Here is a 22,408-nt window from a genome sequence, read left to right as displayed (position 1 = left end):
TGGCGAAATCTTTGGGTAAAGGGCCAACTTGAAAATGGACTGTAACGGACTGCCAGCCATGGCCAATCAGCCTGCCTTCTCCAGATGGGTGCCCGGCGGTTTCCCTCGACGACTGCCCCGCACATTATGATGTGGTTTCTCATGTAAATTATACAAGGGAGGCTTTCCTAAGCTATGATAATTATTAAAATTGTGTCGAGTCAAAAGTAGAGCGAAATGACAGAGTCGTCGCGATGACAATCAGTAGAATAAACACACCAGTTCATATTTAACTATTCGCCATGTAAAAACATAAACAAAGGTCAGTGTTATCAAGGGCATTATAAGTGAGCTCATCACCACGGCGCACCTCAGATGATAACACATTATAAGGGCCAGGGCGTGGGCCACTTCTCCATGAATGGGCAAGAGGTAACTGCACACTCCCCGGTCAAAGTTTACTGCTGTGCCCAGGAAATGGCGGAGGAGAGTCTATAATACTGTCCTAACGCCACACCAAAGCGAGATAAGGCCCCGTCCCACTTGTTCCCGGAAAAAAAAACACACAGCTCACTGGCAAATCTCATACTTTTCCGTCTGCCTGCCTTTGAGAACCCTTTGTTGTTTTCTGTAACTCAATGTCTTGCGCTGCAGGTCTGTAAGCGAGATCCAGGCATGCCTTTCCCCCTCTGGGGGAACGGAAAGACTTAGAAAAGAGAGGAGAAAAAAGAGAAAACTCTGAAAGACCTGTCAGACTTTTCAGGGGGTTCAGAATTGTTTTTTTAACTTGGGTTTTGTTTATATATATATATTTTTTTTTTTTAAAAATATATTTCAGAGATACCTGTATCTCATGTCGGGAGGTGCCTTTTGTCATTACACATCAGTATGGTTAGCCAGGGTTAGCAGTTAGCTTGAGGCATGTAATAAGGCAGGAAGGCAGAGAGGCAAAGGGCAAAACAGATATGACTGCAACACTTCGTAACACTTCCCGCAGCTAGCAGATGTCAGGGCACAACCTGTACCATAGCTGTCGGGTGCAATACAATGTCTTATAGGAACATTGGGTAGTCCAAGCTTGCTGGTTGCCACCGAATTTAACACAATGTAGTGTGCTGAAGTCATAATTAAAGCAATGGATGGTATATAATGAAGTAAACAAATTACTAAATGATGGGGCTGGTCCAATAACATTGCCACAAAGAAATGGTTGAAATGTGGCAAGTGTGAGTTTCTCCTCACAGACAAACAGACAGTCTATCAACTGCTTGCTGCAGCAAATGAAGACAGCTTCTGGGAGGAACAGTTGTGTGGGGAATTGCAAATGTGAAGCATAAATAACAAATGTGAGTGCTAATCTGACTGCTAGCGTCCTGCGAGAGCATCAGGAAAGAGTATGAGTAAGCGTGTGAGAGGCAGAGAGGGGAGAAGATTGGAGATTGGAAAAGGAAAGAGAGGATCAGCGCTAGAGTTGTTGGGGGAAAAAAGACAGGAGAGCGACTGAAATGGAATAGTCTGTGTGCGCGCCATGCTCGCCAATGAGACTGAGTGAGAGACGAGGCGCAGGACAGAGGGAAGCAAAGGGTTTGTGCCAAGGCGATGCCCATGCTGGAGTGCTCGTCCTTTTGACTGGGAGACACTGGTATAAACACTCGCTCGAGTGTGTCAAGCTTTTAGCGGCTCGCTGCCAACCCCAACGCCATTGGCATGCAAACGATGACTCTATATCGCCGCAGTTCAGTGGTGACTAACTGGGAGACTGGGTAGTTGCAGAGGACCCTGCCCAATACTCCCTCCCTCGCAAGAACCTTGCAGAAGACTCTAAAGTCTCATCTTTTAAAGATTCATTCCATTCAAAGAGAACCCCATTTAACGTCAGCTTTCACTGAACACTATTTCCAGTTGGTTCCTTATTCAAAACCCGAATGTCTGGCTGAAAAAACGACAGACCGGAAGACAACAAATGAAACATAACAGTAAAATCAGCATTTGGCCACATAATGACTCACTGAGTGTTTATAAAAGATTAAATCTGAGATATTCAGCCTCCGCACCCATACTTTAAGAGTAATGAGGAAGTTGCAACACCTGCCCTAAAGGCAATAAAAAAATTCAACTAGGGATAGGCAATCGACCCAGACAGATTTGCTGCCTCTCTCTCTCTCTCTCTCTTTCCCACTTCCGAACCATGCCCTGCAGCTGCATCTTCAACCGCCACCTAACACAAGGGCCGGACAACACAATGAAACCATCCAACGGGTGCAGCTGTACCTACAATTCTGCCGTCTCATGCAGGCGCGTGAACTGCGAAGTGTGTTTGCTTCAATCATCTCCGGAACAAGTCCACGTTGACATTTACTCAATAGGTAGTTACACTGGGGAGGCTGGAGGGAGACCGCGGCGCAACAGAGAGCTGCTGAGTGTTGTTTTGACAAAATTGTGAAATAACACGGTTGTGCTTCGAGGCCGGCGTCAATGCTCTGAGGAAAATGGCAGTGGAGGTCTGAACACAGAAGAAGAAAAAAAATGGTGGATTGGATAAAGCCCGATGATCCAGGCCAAAACTCACATTTACCACAGAGTGGGGGTGCAGACTGCACTATGATGTTCCTTATTTGGTTCAGGGGACATGAGTCTTGCGCGTTTGTCATGAAAGTGGGTAATTAGTTGGCATGGTCTAAATGGGGTGAGAGACACTATTTTGTCCCCAGAAGGCCTTGTGACTACAATGGCGTTGTCATAAATGGAGAGGATTGCACATGGCATGGATATCAAAAGCTGGCAATTGAAACAAATTAGAGCGCCCAAAAAGATTACCGGTTGTCAAAAGAGGATTAGGATTCGCAAAATCCTGTTTATCCCCTGTGTTCGTTTTCATATGGTGGCGTGTTGTCCTCTACTTCAGAAACTGAGTATATATATTTTTCTGGCAAAGCAAACGTGTAATGAGCAATCAGGCAGCATTCAATTTTACACAACACAGAGGAAAGATTGTCTTTTCTCTGTTGTCGACAGAGATCTACAGAAGTGAAGATGGTTTTCTGATGACCTTCACAAAAATAGACTGTACAGGAATGAATTAATGCGCTTCAGAGACCATGAGAGCGTAGAAACGTGTCTTCACAAGACCAAGGAATCAGCACTTTAAGCAATGCCTTGGTCTGCCATTAAAAAAAGCTTGAAGTTTGCTTTGAACTATAGTGGTTTTGGAAAGTATTCAGACCCCTTAATTGATGCACATTTTGTTGGGTGAAAAACTGAATCTGTAATTGATTACATCAATTTTAAAAACGCTATTAAACAACACACAATGCAAAATAACTACAAAGAAAGAAGAAAAGTGGAGATTTATGAAATATCATATGTGCATTTGTATTCAGGAGCTTGATACTCATAGCTATATGCTCCCACCATGCTTCACTGTAGGGATGGAATTAGACAGATGACAGGCACTACCTTGTTTTTGTCAGACATTTCGCTTGGCACTCAGGCTTAAAATTCAATTTGGTACTCATCAGACTTGAGAATTTTTCTCCATGCTCTCAGAGTCCTTCAAGTGTTGTTTGGCAAACTCCAGGCAACTCAAGATATGTCATATGCCTTCTAATCAGGAGTGGCTTCCATCACTCTACCAGAAAGGCGTCATAGATTGAGTGCCGCAGTAATGGTTGTCCTCTGACATGCACTGTGAAGCGTGGAACCATGTAAAGACAGGCCTTTGAAAAGTATGTCCAATCAATTGAATTTGCCACAGGCGGACTCCAAATCCTAAAAATTCCAACCCGGATGCATTTGAGCTCAATCTGGTGTCAGAGTAATGGTCCTGAGCACTCCTTTTTTTAATAAATTGGAACCAAGCTCAAAATAACTGTTTCGCTTTCTCATTATGAGGTACAGTGTGTAGATTGATGGTCAAACCGTAATCAGTCACTTGGTCGATGACACGACAAAATGTGGTCGAAAGTGAAGGGGTCTGAATACGTCTCAAAACCACTGTGCCTCTCGGTAATTCAGCTCTGCCTCAGCATCACATTCCTCAGCCCTCTTTTAGCCTCTTGCTCACATGCTTACATAAACTCAGCACCCCCCCCCACCCCCCAGCAACCAACCCTGGTGAAATGCTTGAAATTCCTCAACCACATTGAGCCCTCGGTGTATTAGAAAAAAAAGCGGGTCCTTAGCTAAGCTTCCCGTGGCCCTGTGACTTAAAAACATAGCGACTCTTCGGTTCCCAGAGTTCTGAGAAGCTAAGACCCGCTGCCCCCTGCATTTCCAACGCTTTTGGTTCCACAAGTACTAACGCCCAAACTGTTGGGGAATTTCACGAGGCCGTGAAGTGCAGCCATAGCGGAAGAACTGCACCTTGTGGGATACCCACGTAGCCCACGGGTCTCGCGGTAATCTTCAGTACTTTACAACATTATGAAAATGTACTGCAGTACATTACAACGAATGCTAACACGGGCTGCAGAGAGGCCTAGAATCATATGCAAAAAAAAAGCACACAGAAGACTTGCCGTTTCACGGACCATATCGGGGTCATCGACCAAATATGGTAGTGCTTCGAAGTGACCAGCACTTGGCGGAATATCGGCGCATTAGTGTAGATTCGGGACTACAATCATTGAAATCTCTATATGATAAGTCGACGCACAGGCAGTTTCTCGCCACAAAAGCATGTCTCCATCTTATCTCTCCCTGTATCCTGGCCCGAGAAATCCCACACGAGTTGTGCCCCCACCAACAATTTCCGCTTCAAGCATCACTGCGCATTTTGTATACAATCGTCATCGGTGGCAGAAAGCAGCGCTATCAACAGCTGGGGGCCTGAGGGAAATAGTACTTTAGACAAACAGGATCATTTCAGCCGGCTTAACAGTGTGGAGAACCGTGACTCGCGCTACATACTCACCTAATCTTAAAAGGCGAGGGCACTGAGTAACACCACTGAACAAGTGCCATTTACTAAAACGGCATTAACGGACCAGCCGGGCATTAACATTTTAAAGAGGCATGGATATTCAGAAAGGAGTTTCATAATGTGCTGTTGAGCACGAGTGGGGGAAAATATACACCAGAATCTCTGGTCCAAGGGAAAAACTAAAAAGAATGGTTGCATTCATCTGAAGTGAGTGGGAGAACGCACAGACGGTCAGAATGCCAGCAACAAAGAGAAAGTCAGAGAGTCAGAGACAGATACACAGAGAGTCTCAATTAGTTGGAGGGGATAGAGGAGAGGGATAAGGAGACAGAGGAAGACAGCGACGATGCAAGGGAAGTGACGCGAGTCGAACACGCCTGATGAGAGTGTGTGTGTGTGTGTGGGGGGGGCATTAATTCTAGTTGATGAAGCCTATTGGGACATGCCCAGACAGCTCCCATTGTTACAGAGCACAGTGTTATTTCAAAGACCTCAAAGCAGGCCTGTGAGCTGGGCCGCCTGGTTTAATATCACGTTATTATTTAAGAGCCGTTACTTCCCGGGCCTCCGGTGCCTTTGCCCGCTCCTCTGATAATAGAGGGGGCGACACACCGTCTGTCTTCCGTCTTATCGCAACATTTTTATGAAGCCCCCTGAAATAGTCGCCCAATGACACCGACGGTACTCACATTCTCGACGCGCCGAGGTGAACGGCTCCCCTGGATAGGCTTTCTCTGGAGACAGATAAGGCGCTTTGAAATATAGGCCTGTCCTCGCTTCAAGGGGCCGCCATGCTGACATTTTGAAAGGCTGACTCTTTTCTTATTCTTTTTTTATTTTTATTTTTTATTGTTTTCGATGTGGCCAGCAACTCTGTTGTCCGGAGATAAGAAATTTGACTGAGCAGTGGGCTTATGGTGTAAGAAATATAATATAATATAGTTGTTAGAACGCTGCAACGGTATGGCAGTTTCGATGTGCATTTGGACAACATCTTTAACTGAAGCTTTCAAGGATTAATTCAAGGATTCAAGCTTTTAAGGGACAACCAGCAATAGTAAGGCCAAGACATGGCTCGGTCTCCATTCAAAACATGATTCCGTTACTAATAAGCTGCCGTCTCTGGTCATGCTTCTGCAGCTATGAGGCTTCTGTAAAAAGGTGGTCTTTGCTTTGGCAGCTTGAGAGAACATGATGAGTGCTGAAGTTGAAACGAGCATCCATCTCCATCACTCCCTGTTTTTACATTTTAAGTGGCTATCTCTTAACGCAACAAACCTCGGATCTCGTTACGCCAAGTACCATTTCACTTTGACATTCAGTCAGTTACGCTTTCACTGACAATGAATCATACAGATGCTTTAAAATAAACAGCCAGCTAAGCCTCAGTGGGTTCCCCTTGTACACTGCAGAAAACTCTATTTTGATTGGTGGCTATGATAGAAGAAATCCAACTTTGTATTAAAGTGAACAAGTGTGTCTTTTCAAAGTCTCCCGTATCTGCAAACGTCACTAAAATGTATTTCATGCTTTTCTGCCCTGCAAAAAGGTGTGATAAACATACTTTGTACTGCCATCTTGAGTCGCTTCATTCAAACAATTAGCAAAATGTGTTGCAAAAAAGGAAATAAAAATATAAACTAACAGTAACTGCAGGGCGCCTATATTAGCATGACAATAGGTAACTCGCAATCAAGCAGGCCATCTGCACGCGGCACCTTTTCAGGTTTCTAAAAGAGACTCAATGACCTGAGAGAAGCAACCAACTTAAAATGGGTAAAATGTGCTTTTCATTTAGCACCCTACAATCAACTTTGGCCCGCTTCACATTCCTGTCCCGTTGCCCCAGCAACGGCGCTCAAGCAAAGAGCATTCTAAGTCATGTGCCTCTTCGAGTTCACTGAAGAAGTCACACTTCTGGCTCGAGCTTCTGCGTTTAGTATATTAACAAACCCCCAAGAAATGAAGTGACCAGGCGTCGCTGCTTTGGTTCAATCAATCTCCGGTGAACCTTTGGAAGCTATCACCTCTGACCGCCCCCCCACCCCGCCAGGAACAGTGAACGCGGCCAAACATGAAAAGACACATACCTCCCTTATCTGGCATCACTGAGGCTCGACCCTACCTTGCGCTCAACAGGAAGGACAGCGGGGGGACACTTTTGGGGAAGCATTTTGAAGGGGGAGGAAAAAACATGCTTGCAGAACTTTGTCATTACCCATCAAACTATTTAATTTGCCTCCACAAAGTTCTCTTTCAGCACACCATCTCGTAACAACTTGAAGCGAAAGGGCAACGCATACATTATCCAATGAGCAAAGGGCAATGCATACATTATCCAATAAGCATATGGACGGAAGAAGCAAATCCACTGAGGCTACTCGAGATTCCTTCAGTTTTCCCTACATAAAGTAGATGCAAAAATAGTGCCTGAAGGCCTACAATTCCGTTCACCTCTGATGATGGCATTTAAGGCCTGGAGTCTTTCATCAATATGCATTTTTTGCTCACATCCCCCTGTTCTCCCTTTTAACCTTATCTTATCCAGTAAAAAAATATGCATTTGGTGAATTTTGGCCACTGATTGTGAAAGCGGCACACTCAAGCCAAAACACTGCCCAGAAATTGTGCACTGTCATCATGTGTGATCAATCCATATCATCAAAACCACTTGCTTTCACACTCTGAACTTCATGGCTTAGTGAGGCATTAGAGTGACTGTACTTACAAATTAGGCAAATAAAAACAACATACTACAAATCCAGCCCAAAATGGGATAAATCTAGTGTCCTAATGGCAGTGGTCCCGAAATTCAACGCGGAAGTCCCAGAATGCATCTTTAAATAAACTGCAAACTACTTAATCACATTGGTTGTTCACCTCGTTCACAAAATAGGCTAACAAACTTAAAGACATGACTTCAACAGTGTTGGGCAAAACAGTGTTTAAAACAATGTTTTGCGAGTCAGGTCCAATTACCTCTTTATGTCAAGGTTTGTAACGTGGTAGGAGTTCTAACAAAAATACATTCTTAACTGACCACAGGGGACCCTTCTTTGACCCCATACCTCAGCGATCAATCATTTCAGGCAAACCCCAGGACTAACTGACCCCGCCTACTTGGAGTTCGGTATGTCTTTCAACAACAAAGTACCAGTTGTACACTTAAAGTACCTATTTCCTACTTCACCACTAATAAAGTATAGCCCATGACAAACAACATCCTCCGCCCCACAGCTGTTGACTTAAATTGACTGTCTTTTTATAGTCACGCCAGTGAAACGCATTTATAGTGCAGAGTGAAGCCCATTAGGAGTTGATTTCAACTCCAGTGGCTTTGTACCAAATTATTACCGCTCACCACCTCAGTCACCCCACGGCCTCTACGCCCAACAACCACCGCCTTCCGGCTATCATGGTCATGTTGAAAAAAGTTGTATCCCACATAAAAAATTTAAAACAAGATTTTTTTTTTTAAATGAAGGGTTTACCTATTTTCCTAACCTTATGTTAATTAGTCTAAACTGCTGTGAAAATTTGGCATAAGCAGTCTATTTTCCAATAATCTAAAGCTGCTAAAAGCCTTTAATTCTCAGTAAAGAGAGTAGTTGTTCCTCTCTCTGTTTCATGACCTCAAGCTCTTTTTTTTCTTCTTTTCCGAAAACGAAAGGTTTATTAAATCAAGGAACCCGGATTCCACGCGTGGCTTTGAAAACATCAATCACGTTAGAGGCATACCTAGCTGGCCCTAAGTGCGCACGGCCCCTATTAACTTGATTACCTCGGCAGGATTGTCTGAGCACACACAAGGACAGAATTAGCCCAGCCTGGACAGTAAATCTCACCAGGGCTCAACATATCCCCCGGCTCTAAACATGCTTGTGTGATGTGCAGATGTAAAGACAGGCAAGAAAACCAGAGGGGCACGGGCCAGTCCTTTAGCAGACATGGTTGTCTACGGTCTAACAATAAGAACAGTATAAACATGTCTTAGATATGTCATGGGCAGACAGGGGGTTCATAGATACATATCGCAGATTACCTTTGGAAAATCAATATTATATTGATGCTTAAAGATGTGGTCTGCAATCTCTGGACACTAATCTCTTGCTTGGTAGAGCTACCTTACAATAGTTGGCTATGCCTGCACACAAACGTATTCAACATTTGGTTTGTCCTCTTACTTATGAAAGTGAGTATCCACGTCTGTTCAAAGAAATACAGAGTAACTAACAATAAAGGACAGGCTTAAGGTTTATAATGACAACAACTGTGAGGGCCAACATTTGATGTTTTTGGCAAAATGAAGGGTAAGGAAGTCAAATTGGGCACTTAAGACCTTTTAATTAACACATTCCCCATCGTTACCCTTCTTTCGTCCAAACCGGGGTTTTGAGGAAATAAAGTGCATAAATAAAGCTTGCATATGGAGACCAAGCGTTCGAGCGGGCATTCAAGTTAACCAGACACAGATGTTAACCAGACGTCCCTTCTAGCCCCCTCATAAACCTTTTCCAGAGCTTAAGGTGTGTGGCTTCTGGCATGAAGGCCTACACTTCGATTTTATCACTTTGCTATTTATTAACGTCCCTTCTTCCCTTCCCTTTTTTTTTTACTTGTCAGAAAGCATGAGTTAAAACAACAAAATTGATTGGAAGTGATTCTGTGTGTACCCTTTGTTTTTGATTCCTTTTAGAACATAATCCTCAGACCGCATGTGGTAACCTCGCACCGCCCCGCAAAAAAAAAAAAAAAAACCTGCATGAATTCCCAGGAGGCACAGCATTGCCTAGGGCATTTTTGCTCTGCTACCAGCTCTGGCTGTGATCCCTGACAATGGAGCTGAATAGCAGGACAATCCTATCATTGCCACTTCTGATAAATCACTTTGAAGGTAACAGAGGTTGAGGTTGGGAAGGAAGAGCAGGTCACGGGCTCCTAGTGACCTACCTCCTATACATTCAGGGGTGGGATTTCAAATCAGACATAGGTGTCATTTACTGAAAGAAGAACACTTCAGAGATGTTGTCTAAGATCCACAGCTCCAAAGCAAAGGCAGAGTCTCAGCTAATGAAGCCCAGAGCAAGAATCTCTGTTATCTAAATATAAGGCACTTAGTTTCAAACGTAAGGAGTTTGAAAACTCCCTGAAGAGTGCATTGTGTATGAGAATGTTTCTACAAACTTTGAGAAGTGGAACCAAAGCCGTTTTTTAAACCAGTCTCTGACGAGTTTTAAATTGCATTTCAAGAATCAAAGGCTCGCTCCAATTCACTCTATTTACATTTTCCCTCAGTTTCTTAGGAAAAAAGGGGTAAAATAATCTATAACAACAATCTGACAACGGAGAGAACAATCGCACCAAGACTGAACAAGCACAATAGCTGACAGATGGTCCTTAAGGAGCGACGCTTCATGCCGGCTCATCCAGTCATGCTAAATTTACCAGCAAAGAAAGTGTGATTTCCCCATAGGTTCACAGAAGGCCCAGCTAATTTACTCCACTTAATACAGTGCGTGTGTGCATCCACCCCTCTTTTTTTAAATATCTCCTTAAGTTACTTTAAAATCACTGCATAGCAAATCCAGACTTAAGGGATAGCTGGCTACATACAGTATATGCTAAGAAGCTGATGTATTATGCATCAAGTTTTACCAACCAACTCATCTTGACATTAAATATGTATATTCCAGTACAGAAATACAGTTTGTTTTAAGGGAAGAATGGACACAGAGCCACCCCGAATATGGTAACTAAGCCTAAAACATAGAGGAGTGAGCCAGGTCTGACACACCCTAGACGGGGTGACCAGTTGTATTTTGTAGCCAAAAAACGTTTGAATTCCAGACTGCTTATTTTTAAACCCTTGGCACAGGTAACGTCTGTAGGCATCTGGGACGGACACACACACACACACACACACACACACACACACACGATTAATGCTTTATTTAAAACCAGAAAGAGGCCAACAAGTGCATTTCAGCTAAGAAACACACGAATTGACATTTGTAATTCTAAAGTAGATGAATGACAAACTATTGTCATTTCATACATTTTTTGACGATAAGCAACTTTATTCAAGCCAAAAACAACATATTCCATTTGCATATGATCAGTTTGCAACACCGAGAACACATTGCCGTTTGCAGCTCAACAGTGCTTTGTGTGGGAAGGGAGGGAGGATTCAGTGGGTGAAATCAACGAGCAATCCTCTTAATTCCACGGCAACTAGTTTGGAATGTCTACTGCAGGTCCAGGAGACAGCTGCTCCATCTGTTTTTGCCATTAATTCTCTTTCCTCAGAGAAAAATGAAAGGAGTCAGGAAGATCACCGGTTCAGCAGGAAGCAACCCTCACCTTCATTCCCCATTTGCCCCATCCCATGATATTTGGGGAGTAGGCATCGGGTGAACAAGTACAGCCTGCCATAATACAGGGGATTACACCCCTATTCAAATCCCAGTTGTTTAAAATGCATGCATACCCATTTGGTGCCTTAAATAATAAATGATTAACAAAATGGGCCTTCACACAGAGGCAATATGGTAATGACAGATGCGGGGGAAAAGGGAGAAACTCACCAGTCTCTTCATCAATGGTGAATATTCCTAGGCCTGAGCCATCCCGTATGGAATACCGTATTTCTCCGTCTCTGCCTGTGTCTTCGTCATGAGCCGTTACCTTCATTACGGAAGTCCCGATGAGTGCGTCCTCCTTTATAAATCCCTTATCCACAAAAGAGGGGAACCACGGGCGATACAGATTCTCGTTTACGTCCACTACATCCACCTCAATGGAGCACGTCGAAGATAAAGACAGGGGCTTCCCTTTGTCCTTGGCTTTTGCCACGAGATTGTACACCTGCCTCTTCTCATAATCCAGATTCTGCAAGATGCGCACTGCTCCGCTAAGTTTGTCCACCTCAAAGTTGCCATCCCCGTTGTCGATAAGGCTGTACCGTACCTGACTGGAAGGCCCGATATCCGGGTCGTAAGCCTCCAGCCACATAATCACAGTGCCAATCGGGAGGTCCTCCCTTACCTTTACGTGGTAATTTGAAGGGATGAATCCGGGAGGATTGTCATTGACATCCTCAAGAATTACCTTTAGCAACACCGTGGACACAAGCTGAGGTTCGTCTATGGCCTGGTCGCGGGCAGCAATCTTCAGAACGTATACAGGATGTACCTCGCGATCCAACAGCCTTTTCACTGTCACTACTCCAGTCAGCTCGTCAATGGCAAATTGGTCAGTGTCAGCCACAATCGAGTACCTGACTACTCCGTTATCCCCCTGGTCCTTGTCGGTGGAATCAACTTGGATGATTTCAGTGCCCACTGATGTGTTTTCACTAATTTCCACCGAATACGCATCTTTCAAGAACTGCGGACTGTTATCGTTAGCATCCAAGATCTTAACGTCTAGGAGACGCGAGGAGGATTTCTGAGGTATTCCCAGATCGTACACTGTGATGTTCAGTGTGTAGTGGTCAGTGGTTTCCCTGTCCAGAGGAGCATGAACCAAAAGCCAACCCGTGTTCATTTCTACAATGAACCGACTCTCTGTGTCTCCTCCCGAAATAACGTACACCAGTTTTCCGTTAAAGCCACTGTCCATGTCTGAAGCACTTAGATGGACAATCCTCGCCCCAACCTGAAGGTCCTCTTTCACCTCAATGACACTGGGGAAGGACTCTGTAAACTGAGGGGAGTAGCGGTTAACTGAATGGATATCCATGAAATTTTCATCAGGCTCCGTTGGGGAATGGATCTTGGTGCCATGAAGCAGCTTTTCTGCCAACATAGTTGCCACCCCAGTGTCGACACACTTCAATTGGACAGGCTTGCGAGCTGTGATGACTGTGATGTTCATAAACATTGGTTCGGTTTCATGCTCGCCATCACTGGCAATGATCTGCAGGCTATGGAATGATACTTTAGCCACCTCCCCCTCGTTCAGTGTGCGTTTCAAAGAAAGCACCCCCGAATTGGGGTTTAATTCAAATAGATCAAGGTCATTGCCGGCGCTTATGGCATACCGCACTAGCTGCAGTTCGTCGGCATCGATAGCAGACACCGTCGTTATCTGCTCTCCCACACCGTGGTCTCTTGGCACCGTGACCTCGCAATCTATATTCTCGAATAGAGGTTTATTGTCATTAAGGTTGTTTAGTGTGATAGTAACAGGGGCCTCCACCTCCCTCCGGAAAGGGGAACCCCAGTCTGAAGCCCTGACTTTAAGATTGTAAACCCTTGGCACCAGTTCGTAATCCAGCTCCTCTGAGGTGCTGATGACTCCGGAGAAGTAGTCAATGACGAACGGCTGTGGGCTCACGTTGGCAATGGTGTAGGTCACGTAACCGTTCTCACCGCTGTCTAGATCAGTGGCTTTCACGGCCAACACGTCAGTGCCTACGGGCGAGTTCTCGTCAACAGCAGCCTTGTAAGACGTCTGCTGGAACTCTGGGGCGTTGTTGTTTACGTCAGTGATGTCAATGATAACCTTAGTCGAGGCCTTTTTGTCACTGGTGATTACCTCTAGTTCAAATTTAGGGGCATAATCCGCATAGATGGGTCCAGTAGTGGTTATTAAGCCAGTATCTGGATTAATAGCAAACCGATTCTTCTCTGTCTTGTATTTGAAAGCATACTTCAACTGCGGGTACTTTGGCAATGCGGTTACCATAGCAACAGGTGTATGAAGAGGGGCAAACTCACTGAGATTAACCCTGTAGACGGCGCGTTCAAATTTAGGGGGACCCACTTTAAACTGGGGAGATGCAACGTGTACAACTTTGGCTGAGGAAAACTGAGGCGGGCTTCCTTTGTCCTTGGCCTGTAACGTGAGGTTGTATCCGAACGGCTGACTGACCCAGTCTACATCCTTGACTGCTTTGATTTTATACTCCTTGCTCCCAGGACTGGTCCGCATGGCCCTAAACTGCTGGAGGGGATCGCCCGCCACTACCGTCAATGACGCTATCTCCCCATTCGGTCCCTGATCATTGTCCTCCACAGTCACTATGGCGTAGGTGGGGTCGCGGTCAGCATCCGAGGGGGCGAGGGTGACAGCGGTAATGATGGGCGCGTGCTCGTTGGCCTGCTCAACCCTGACCGTCAACTTGGCCATGCTACTGAAGCCACTGCTGCCGTAGAGCTTCATGCCCCGATCCACCGCCAGGATCTCCAGGTCATACAGCTTGGTCTCCGAGTAATCCAGCTTGCCGGTTAGTGTCACCACTCCGCTGGTGGGGTGGACGGCGAACATATCCGTCCACTCCCGGAAGCTGTAATAGTACTCGCCGTTCGTCCCGATATCGGCGTCCGTAGCCGTGACCTTGGCAACACTGGTCCGTACGGCCGTGTTCTCCGGCAGCGAGACACTGTAGGAGGTGGGCGAGAACAAAGGTCGCAGGTCGTTGGTATCCTGGACCTGGACCTTGACTCGGGTGCGAGCCTCCACATTGGTGACCCTCTCCACAGCTTTGACAGTGAGCACATAGTGGTCTTTTACCTCCCGGTTCAGAATGGCAGTGCTCCCTCCTTTGGTTCTTATCCTCAGAAAACTAAAGTCTCCCAGAATGTAGTCCTCTGCTTTGAAAAGGTTCTCATTGTCTCCCGACACAATTTTGTACCGTATCTCCCAGGCGGGGTCCGTGATATAGATGCCCATCTTGGCGTGGCTCTCCAAGTAGGTCTTTGCAGCAGAGTTCTCATATATGGTGGCATTGTAAACCGGGTGAGTAAACTGCAGGGCCAATGTCTTCTCCATCCTTTGGTTCCCTGTGCAGCCGCAGAGGAGCTGCAGGAGGAGCGCGAGCAGCGAAGTCGAGCGTTTCCCCATTTTCGTACCGTGTTCTTCCCAAACCACCTGGACACACAAAAACAGATTGTTAGAAATCATATTTCTAACATTGGTATTGTGCTAACGATATTTGCAGATCAAGGTTAAACCTTCCTGTAATAATTGTGTCTTCAAAGTGGCACGGCGAGCGGCTGCTGTTAATATCTGTTGGACAAAGGTCTCTAACCTTATTCCTCTCTTCACTGTGAGGCTCACCGAACTCATTTAAATGGGATGACAAATGGGTAAATGGCTGCTATATGAAAGAGGAGGAGAGGTAGAAAACCTACAGGCCAAATAACTTATTTATCCAAGCCTGCATCCCTCTTAATATTTCAGCAATATGATTAAAAGGAAAGATAGGTCTACAAGTACATAAATCTGTTTCACTTTTTGACAGAATGTTTCAAAGCAGAAACTCTTCTAAACACAAACTGATTCGATTCAATCCTCCGTACAGAAATAATGATGGAGGTCATTGGTAATGACAAAATAGTTGTACAGCATTCAATTGTCACGTTTTCCATTAGATGTCAGACAAATACAGACATCAAAGCTACAATGAGTGAATTTCACAATGTCTTCCGTCTTGCACAAAAAAATATTACATTTACGCAGTTTTTTGATCTACATGACATGATGCAAATAATAGCTTCAAGCAGTTACATAACAGAAAGAAAGGGTTGGAAAAGTGTTTCTGTTCTCTCAATATAGGTGGTCTACAGTCAATGGAAGGGAAATTTAGGAAACAGGTTTCTGCTTATAAGATTTCATATACAATGAAGCCTAGTAAGTTGACCATTCTTTTTGAAAATAATGTATTTTAAAATAAGAGCCCTAAAAGATGTAGCCTTATTTACTGACAAAGGAGCCTTCGTTCATGAGCTTGCCTATTTTCTGGCAAGGCGGTGCTAAGACAACACAAGGCTGCTGATTGGCCTTTTATAAAGGGTGCAAACTGCTGGAAAAAACTGCTGGAGGATGTTAAGACATCCCAGGCCAGGCTATTAATGAACACTGGTGTCCAGCTTCCTTCAGACTGTTTGCAATGTTAGACTATTACGGGTACTATAGGGCGAGCTAGCAACATACCTAGCCAAACTCATCTGACCCCATAAAGTAAGGTATTCCACACGAGTAGGTAATTGCAGGCTTACCTTGTATGTTTTCTCGTCTGAAGTTTAGTGCCTTTGTTTGCCGAAATTAATACTTTAACAAAAATTGGTCAAATAAAACCACCTTCCATTTTAAATGTCTCTAAAAACGTCCATTGCCGTGTGTAATAATATTGGTTTGGCACATGCGGAATAGCATGAAATAACACCAAACAGCTGTGGCTGTACTGGACAAACATTCTGGTAAAGAATTACAAATTTCAGCAAACAAACTGTGGCACGTGACTATATACAATAAACATAAGTAGGCTACAACGTGTGTAATCACATACATGTTTCAAAGCACTGGCCTTCCAGCACTGCTATGTTCGAAAGAAAATTAACCAACTCCTATCATCGTATCATGATTTCACCCCGTGGGAAACTTCCTTCATCGGGTCAAGCAAGCTTGGCTAGCAACATCCCATAATGCATTAATGAGAACTTTTAAACAGTATTCCTTGGGGCTATATACTTTCCTCCCCGGGGATTAGATTAACTATTCCTGACTTGCGGGGTAGAGCTTTGCGACACTATCATATCAGTTTAGTAAGCATTCAGAAGTAATATATGGACAGTGGTAAGTCTGCCTACATATCCAGAATGTCTTACTATGCTATTGCTGGCAAACCATAAAGACCGTTTCAAAGTTATTTAAAGTATTTTCCATAATATATAATCTACTATGATTCCCCTTTGTGTTGCTTTATTTTTATAAATCGAAAGGCAAAAACTCAACAGCTTCATGCAAATTATTGCTTTATGTTGTTTAATTTTCAAACCCATCCCCCAACGGTGTCGATTTCTATTCATTTCACATTGACACGGTGCGTGAGCCAGATGTATATATTGTCTAAAAACGGTCACAATGCCCGAACACTAAACAATGTGTACAGCAACACACTGAAATTCCAAAACATTGACCAACTTCAATACTCTAAAATTCACATGGTAGCCATCTAACACTTTTTAATAAAACGTTAGGCGCTAAACTTCACTGGAAGAAAGGGCTCTGATTTTAGACCATTGCTCCAGCGCCACTTAGAGAACTAGTCCGGTCAGATTGCACTAACTTTTAACATCGATTAACAAACTACGAAGACAACTTGCTTATTCCAAGGATAAACGCAATGACATATAAATCCCATTACATACCTATGCCCTCATTAACGGCGTGGATTTGGAGGTTTTTCATGTAATTTATAAGGTCCAAATGTCTGCATGGTAAATACGTGGACTCCAACTCAGCGTCTCACTCCACTACACTATTTTCTCGTCGTGCTTTCTCCCTCTACACCCCCCCCTCCCCTCCGCCTCGCTCTCTCTCTCCCACACCGATTTCGCCTGGTATCTCTCCGCGTTGCGCACGCCCGGATCTACTTCTCCCAGTTTCGTGAACCGAAAATAACGGATCACTTTGATCTACTCTGCCGAAGTTAGAGGCAGCTTATACATATTTCAAATTAGCTTTGTTACAATATTCCCTAGTCTAATTTCAACCATGTATTCCTTCCTAGGATAAAAGCCTCCTCATCCATACAGAATAAGAATGCGAATGCAAAAGTAATCCCGATACGCTACCTATGAATGTTTTGTCCTATCCCCGGTGATTGCACTTTACATGCATCAATACTGTTAACATCAGACCACATGGCATTCCCTAGGTTTTTAGAACATATGCAAAACTTTTCAGGTAGAAATGCAGATAATATGTGTTTATTTTTTGAAAAGGATTACATCCATTTGTTTCCGCTGAGTGAATGGCAGTTCTCATTAATGTAAATAGTGATACATATTATTGGGGATCAAATAACCTATTATTTATTATCAGTCTATGGAACTTCAAATGAAAAAATAATAATATCAGTAAAAAATGTGTTATGATATGATTATATATATGTTTCCATCAAGGTTTGGGTCAATTCATAATATCTAACTAAATTCGGTACAAATGAATTTAATTGATTTTGGATTGGCCCCACCCTACAGAAAGAATCATTCACATGTAATTGAAACAAGTAGAATTGAATTCTAACCAATTCAACTGAGTCAAGGAACTTGAAACTCGTTCATTTGACCAAAAATTAATCAGAACAATATGGAATGCAAAGACATACCACTCACTATTTTTAAACACTAGTCTTTTTTTTCAGTCATACGATGTTTGCTTTTTTAATTAGTTTTGTTATAGTGTTCTCGTCCAGAATCTACTGCAGCGTCGGATCTAAGGCATTCTGGGAAATGTATTCTTATATTTAAAATATTAAGGAAATTATGATCTATACAATCCACAATACCACAATGTAATATATCCAGAACACTGTAGTTATTTACATATTATTCTTAGGATAACTAGTTAATTCAGCCATGTGCTACATGGTACTGGTTAGCACATTATATCAGTAGTGGTAAACGGCTGTAGTGATGTTTAGAATAAATTACAAATGTTTTATTACAATGAATGTTTATTGAAATTCTATTAAAGTGCTGCTTTTCCCCGATGGCCATATAGTTAATGTAAATTCATGAATTTATTTGAAATTAAAGAGAAATTGACAACTCAATTCGTAATTGACCCCAACCCTGATATCCAAGCTCCTGCGTATGGGAGTGTGGCCGATAGGCGATTGATGGCGCTCTCTCACTACTGTAGCTGAGTCTATTTTCTCTTCCATGCGCTGGGCGCTCAGGACCGCAAAGCACACGCCTCTGCTCAACCAGAACTTTGTAGATTGTGTGTGTGCGTGTCCATTCACGTGTGGGTTAGTATAAGTGTATCAGCGGTCTTCGGTGTGTTCATTTTTGTGGAAAGAGAAGAATCTTGATCATGGTGACACATGCCCGTAAATGTTATAGCGCTTCCTTGCAAGTTTAACATATAAATAATTTTGAACGTAAGATAGGACACCTGGTATTCACAGTGGCTTTAGGTTCTCGTTAAAATCAGCAAAGCAATATTTTAGACTACTTACCAGACTAACTGGGTGACGCCGCCGTTCCAAAGTTCCGTTCAGATAAATCCCAGCAAATGTTGGCAAAGGATGTATGCCAGCATGTCGCAAAACGGTAAAGTCACAAACAGGAACTATTCCGACACAGGTTACTTCACATTATTCACATTTCCATCGTATTCGAAATCAATAAAAGCCACATTTTCATTCAGCGTCGATGGCACATTTGCGTCCACTATCTTTCGCCTGCGTGCGCTCCTGTACAGATTCGGTTCAACAGCAGTAGCCTTCTCTTTCTACCGGGATGCCTCGCGTTTAGAGAGCTGTGACGTCACGAAGCGCACACTCCGTTGTTGCTCTCCTTGCCGATTTGCCACACAAGCGTATAGAATAGAAAGCAACGTTTCAAGTTTCCAAGTTTTATGCACGTATCTGGAAAGTGACTTGTGTTCACAATATACATGCCGTGTAGATTATTGGATATATGCGTGCGCGCGCGCGCGTGTGTGTGTGTGTGCGCGGTGATTTGGAGTATGTGACAGTGGGAAAAGATCACTGCGTGCATAGAGAGCCTGTATGTTTGACTGTATAGTGAATGTGTGTTTATAGATAAGCTGGAGTGTGAATTTAAACATGAATGCGTAAGAGTGCAAAAGGGCCATTATGGCCTAAAGCTAGAAGCTTCCAGTCTTGGTAGCAATGTTGTTTTTCCAAGACACCTTAAGAAGTATGCACTTATTGTAAGTCACTCAGGATAAGAGCGTCGGCTAAATTACTATAATGTAAAATTGGTCCTGTACTATCTCTGTCTAGCAGCATAGACAGCCCATGAATAGTGTTGCTGAGGTCCATGATGATGGTTGGGGACTTTCTGTGGCTTCATGTTTAGCAAATGGCCTGGAGGAATGATAAGGTGTCTGACATCTGAATCAAATACCTATCAACATTGTTGATAGTAAATTGCTTTGCAATTAGACATTGACAATAACATCCTCTAATTAAAGAACAAAGTTTCCAATATGATGTAATTTTACATATTTTAGTTATTTAGCCAATTGCCTTATCCAGGACAACTTACAGTAAATGTATTCACCTTAAGGTAGATGGGGGGACAACCACACAACTCAGAAAATATTTGGACTTAATTAACTTCCCTGTGAGAGCAAATGTACACATCATTCAAGAAGACAGAAACGGTGACCAGGAGAAAAACCCTGTAAATACCTTTTGTTTATAGGGTAAACATAAGCAGAAATCTTAAACACAGATTTACACCCTGCCCCCCAGTCACACACCAGAAGTTAGCTCCACTCTGCGCGCAGGTCGGCCCGCAAACGCGCATGTACGTTTTAGTGTGATCTGAACCAGTCATCTGGTACATGCCAATCCCTGTCCAATGTCCATTCACCAATGGCTCATTAAAGTCCCATTTGCCCACAGGCTGTGTAAACGAGAGGCAAGAGCTCCCTTTCTGTGTGTGTGTGTGTGTGTGTGCCTCACTCTTGCTAGCTCCTTCTTTTAGTCTCTCTGTCACAGTCTGTGAGACCATCCATGCACCCCCCCCCCACCACCAGGAGCCCTCCTCTGATCCGCCTATAAATGTTTAATTAGATACAGGTCAGGTGATCCCTTGGGCTAGTCCAAGCTCCCTTTGATCTTTCCTACTGTTTAGACATTCCACTTTAGCAGGCTGCTGGGAGTACCCTGGGTAGAGGTGAGCCTTTTAGGCACAGGCCTAGGATCAGATTATCACTCACAAATCTAACCTTGGCCATTCAGCTGAGAAGCTGAAAAAGTTATCCCAGATCAGCGTCTAGCGGGAATATACATATATTTTTTAAAATCTCATCTAGGGGGGGTTCAACCTCAATGCTTTGTCAATCCACAGCATGAGGTGATAAGGAAGACGGAGTAGCATTGGTTTAGAGCTTTAAATACAAGGTTGAGCAAACTCTGTTTGAGATGTTAAATGTGAATTCATTGAAGATATAACGGCTATTAAAATTGAATTGTTATGTAACATTTGAAGCTATTACGTGAATAATTTCTCAAAGTCTTTTACTTGAGTTTAGTCCCATGATAGCCAAAATAAAATAGAAAAACAAGTCGTTCCGGATAAAAGCAGCTGTTAATATACTAAAATGTAAATTAAAACTAAACACATATTTTTGGATGCCCTAATTGCAAGCTGCATTGGTTAGAGTAGAATGACATTTGTGTTTAAGTCATTTAGCAACACTTTGATCTAGAGTGACTTACAGTAGTAAGCGCGTACATTTTAACATTACTTCTTGCTTAGTCCCTGCTGGAATCAAACCAACTACCAGCAGCCCCTCCACTGCTGTGTTTAAACATAGAAATACAATTTGGCCTGGGACTGTCCAGTGATCTAAGCTGCTGACAATTACACGTGTCCAGCAACAACATGGGTACCGAATCCATCTCACTGACCCTTCAGCTAGGTAATACAATGAAAACAGTCACCCGTGTCTCTTTCAAAAGTAAACCACAAAAAGCCTATCAAACCACAACAGTGAAATGAGGAACGGGAATCTTTCTGCGCGAACAAACTGATTGTGAGGCCCCGGATGTTTTTTTGTTATTTTCCTAATTGTTCGGGAATATTTTGGAATGGGAGATGAGAATTGGCTGTTGAGAGGCATATTGTCAGGATTAAAACAAGATACACTGTTGATTAGGATACTCACGCTTCACCATAACAACGTTGCCTTAAGTTGTACTCGCACTCAATGTTACCCGATATGGATAATGACAAGATAGCTCTTAGAATGCCTTCAGCAATGTGGCCTACTTCTTCCCCTGGATTTGTCTCTCTGAATGTGTCCCAATTGAAACACTACTCCCTATGAAGTGCATTACTTAAGAACCAAGCCCAAAAGCATCTGGTCCAAAGTAATTCACTTTATAGGGGAAAGGGTACCATTTGCGCCATTTAGCCAAAGACTCCAACAACACAATCTGCTTGGAATCTGAAATAAAAAGCTCAATGCCAGTAAAAGTGTGATTGAGTGATTGAGGCTGAGTAGTAGAAGAGTAACAAATTGCACCCATTGTCCAACGCTCACCTCAAGGCTAACTTTTTGCTTTTGAAACAGAATCCATTCTAGACTGTCTCCTCGCGGAGGGCATTTTATCCTCCCCCAGCACAATGCAAATATGTTAGTTTTTAACTAGTTGTACTTGGTGGGGATTTCAGATAATGGCACAAGCGTTTATGGTAAATTATAATAGTGCAACATCTTTCTCCCCGCAGCTGTTTTGAAGGACCGCTGTGCGCCGAATACAAATTCCCTCTCCTCCCTCGAGCATGGCAAGAAGATTATCTTAACAAATCCTCATGGTTGGAGCTGTACAGTAATTACCCAGCAAAAATAATAGTATGGAACGGCACTCTCAAAGAGAATTGACAGTCAGGGTGAATGGTGCACATTACTTTGTATTTGTATCAGACACAACAATTTTGAAAGGGTAATTTTGAGTCGGGGTTTGCATCTATGCAAACATGTATGTATTTACCATCCACTTATTTCTAGACT

At 43.4% G+C, this 22,408-nt stretch overlaps 1 protein-coding gene across 8 annotated transcripts in view; it reads right to left on the bottom strand.

Annotated features, from left to right (window-relative positions):
- Positions 1 to 19,116, bottom strand: part of fat1a (FAT atypical cadherin 1a) — a 76,005-nt gene extending 56,889 nt beyond the window's left edge. For 3 of the 8 annotated variants that reach the window (XM_020043832.3, XM_020043834.3, XM_013131870.4), the window contains exons 1-2: positions 17,056 to 17,182; positions 11,485 to 14,773 (exon numbers count right to left, since the gene is read on the bottom strand). In XM_020043832.3, the coding sequence (XP_019899391.2) occupies positions 11,485 to 14,746 (3,262 nt within the window). In that variant the 5' untranslated portion in view covers positions 14,747 to 14,773; positions 17,056 to 17,182. Of the gene's footprint in view, positions 1 to 11,484; positions 14,774 to 17,055; positions 17,184 to 18,872 lie in introns of those variants that run through there. The other 5 variants (XR_002196155.2, XR_002196156.2, XM_020043835.3 and 2 more) reach the window with 3 other exon arrangements.
- Positions 19,117 to 22,408: the final 3,292 nt, after the last annotated feature.

The sequence above is a fragment of the Esox lucius genome, chromosome 25 (assembly GCF_011004845.1).
Source record: "Esox lucius isolate fEsoLuc1 chromosome 25, fEsoLuc1.pri, whole genome shotgun sequence".
Lineage (NCBI taxonomy): Eukaryota > Metazoa > Chordata > Actinopteri > Esociformes > Esocidae > Esox > Esox lucius.
Note: the sequence above shows the minus strand (reverse complement) of the source record. Positions and strands in the feature narration are given on the sequence as shown.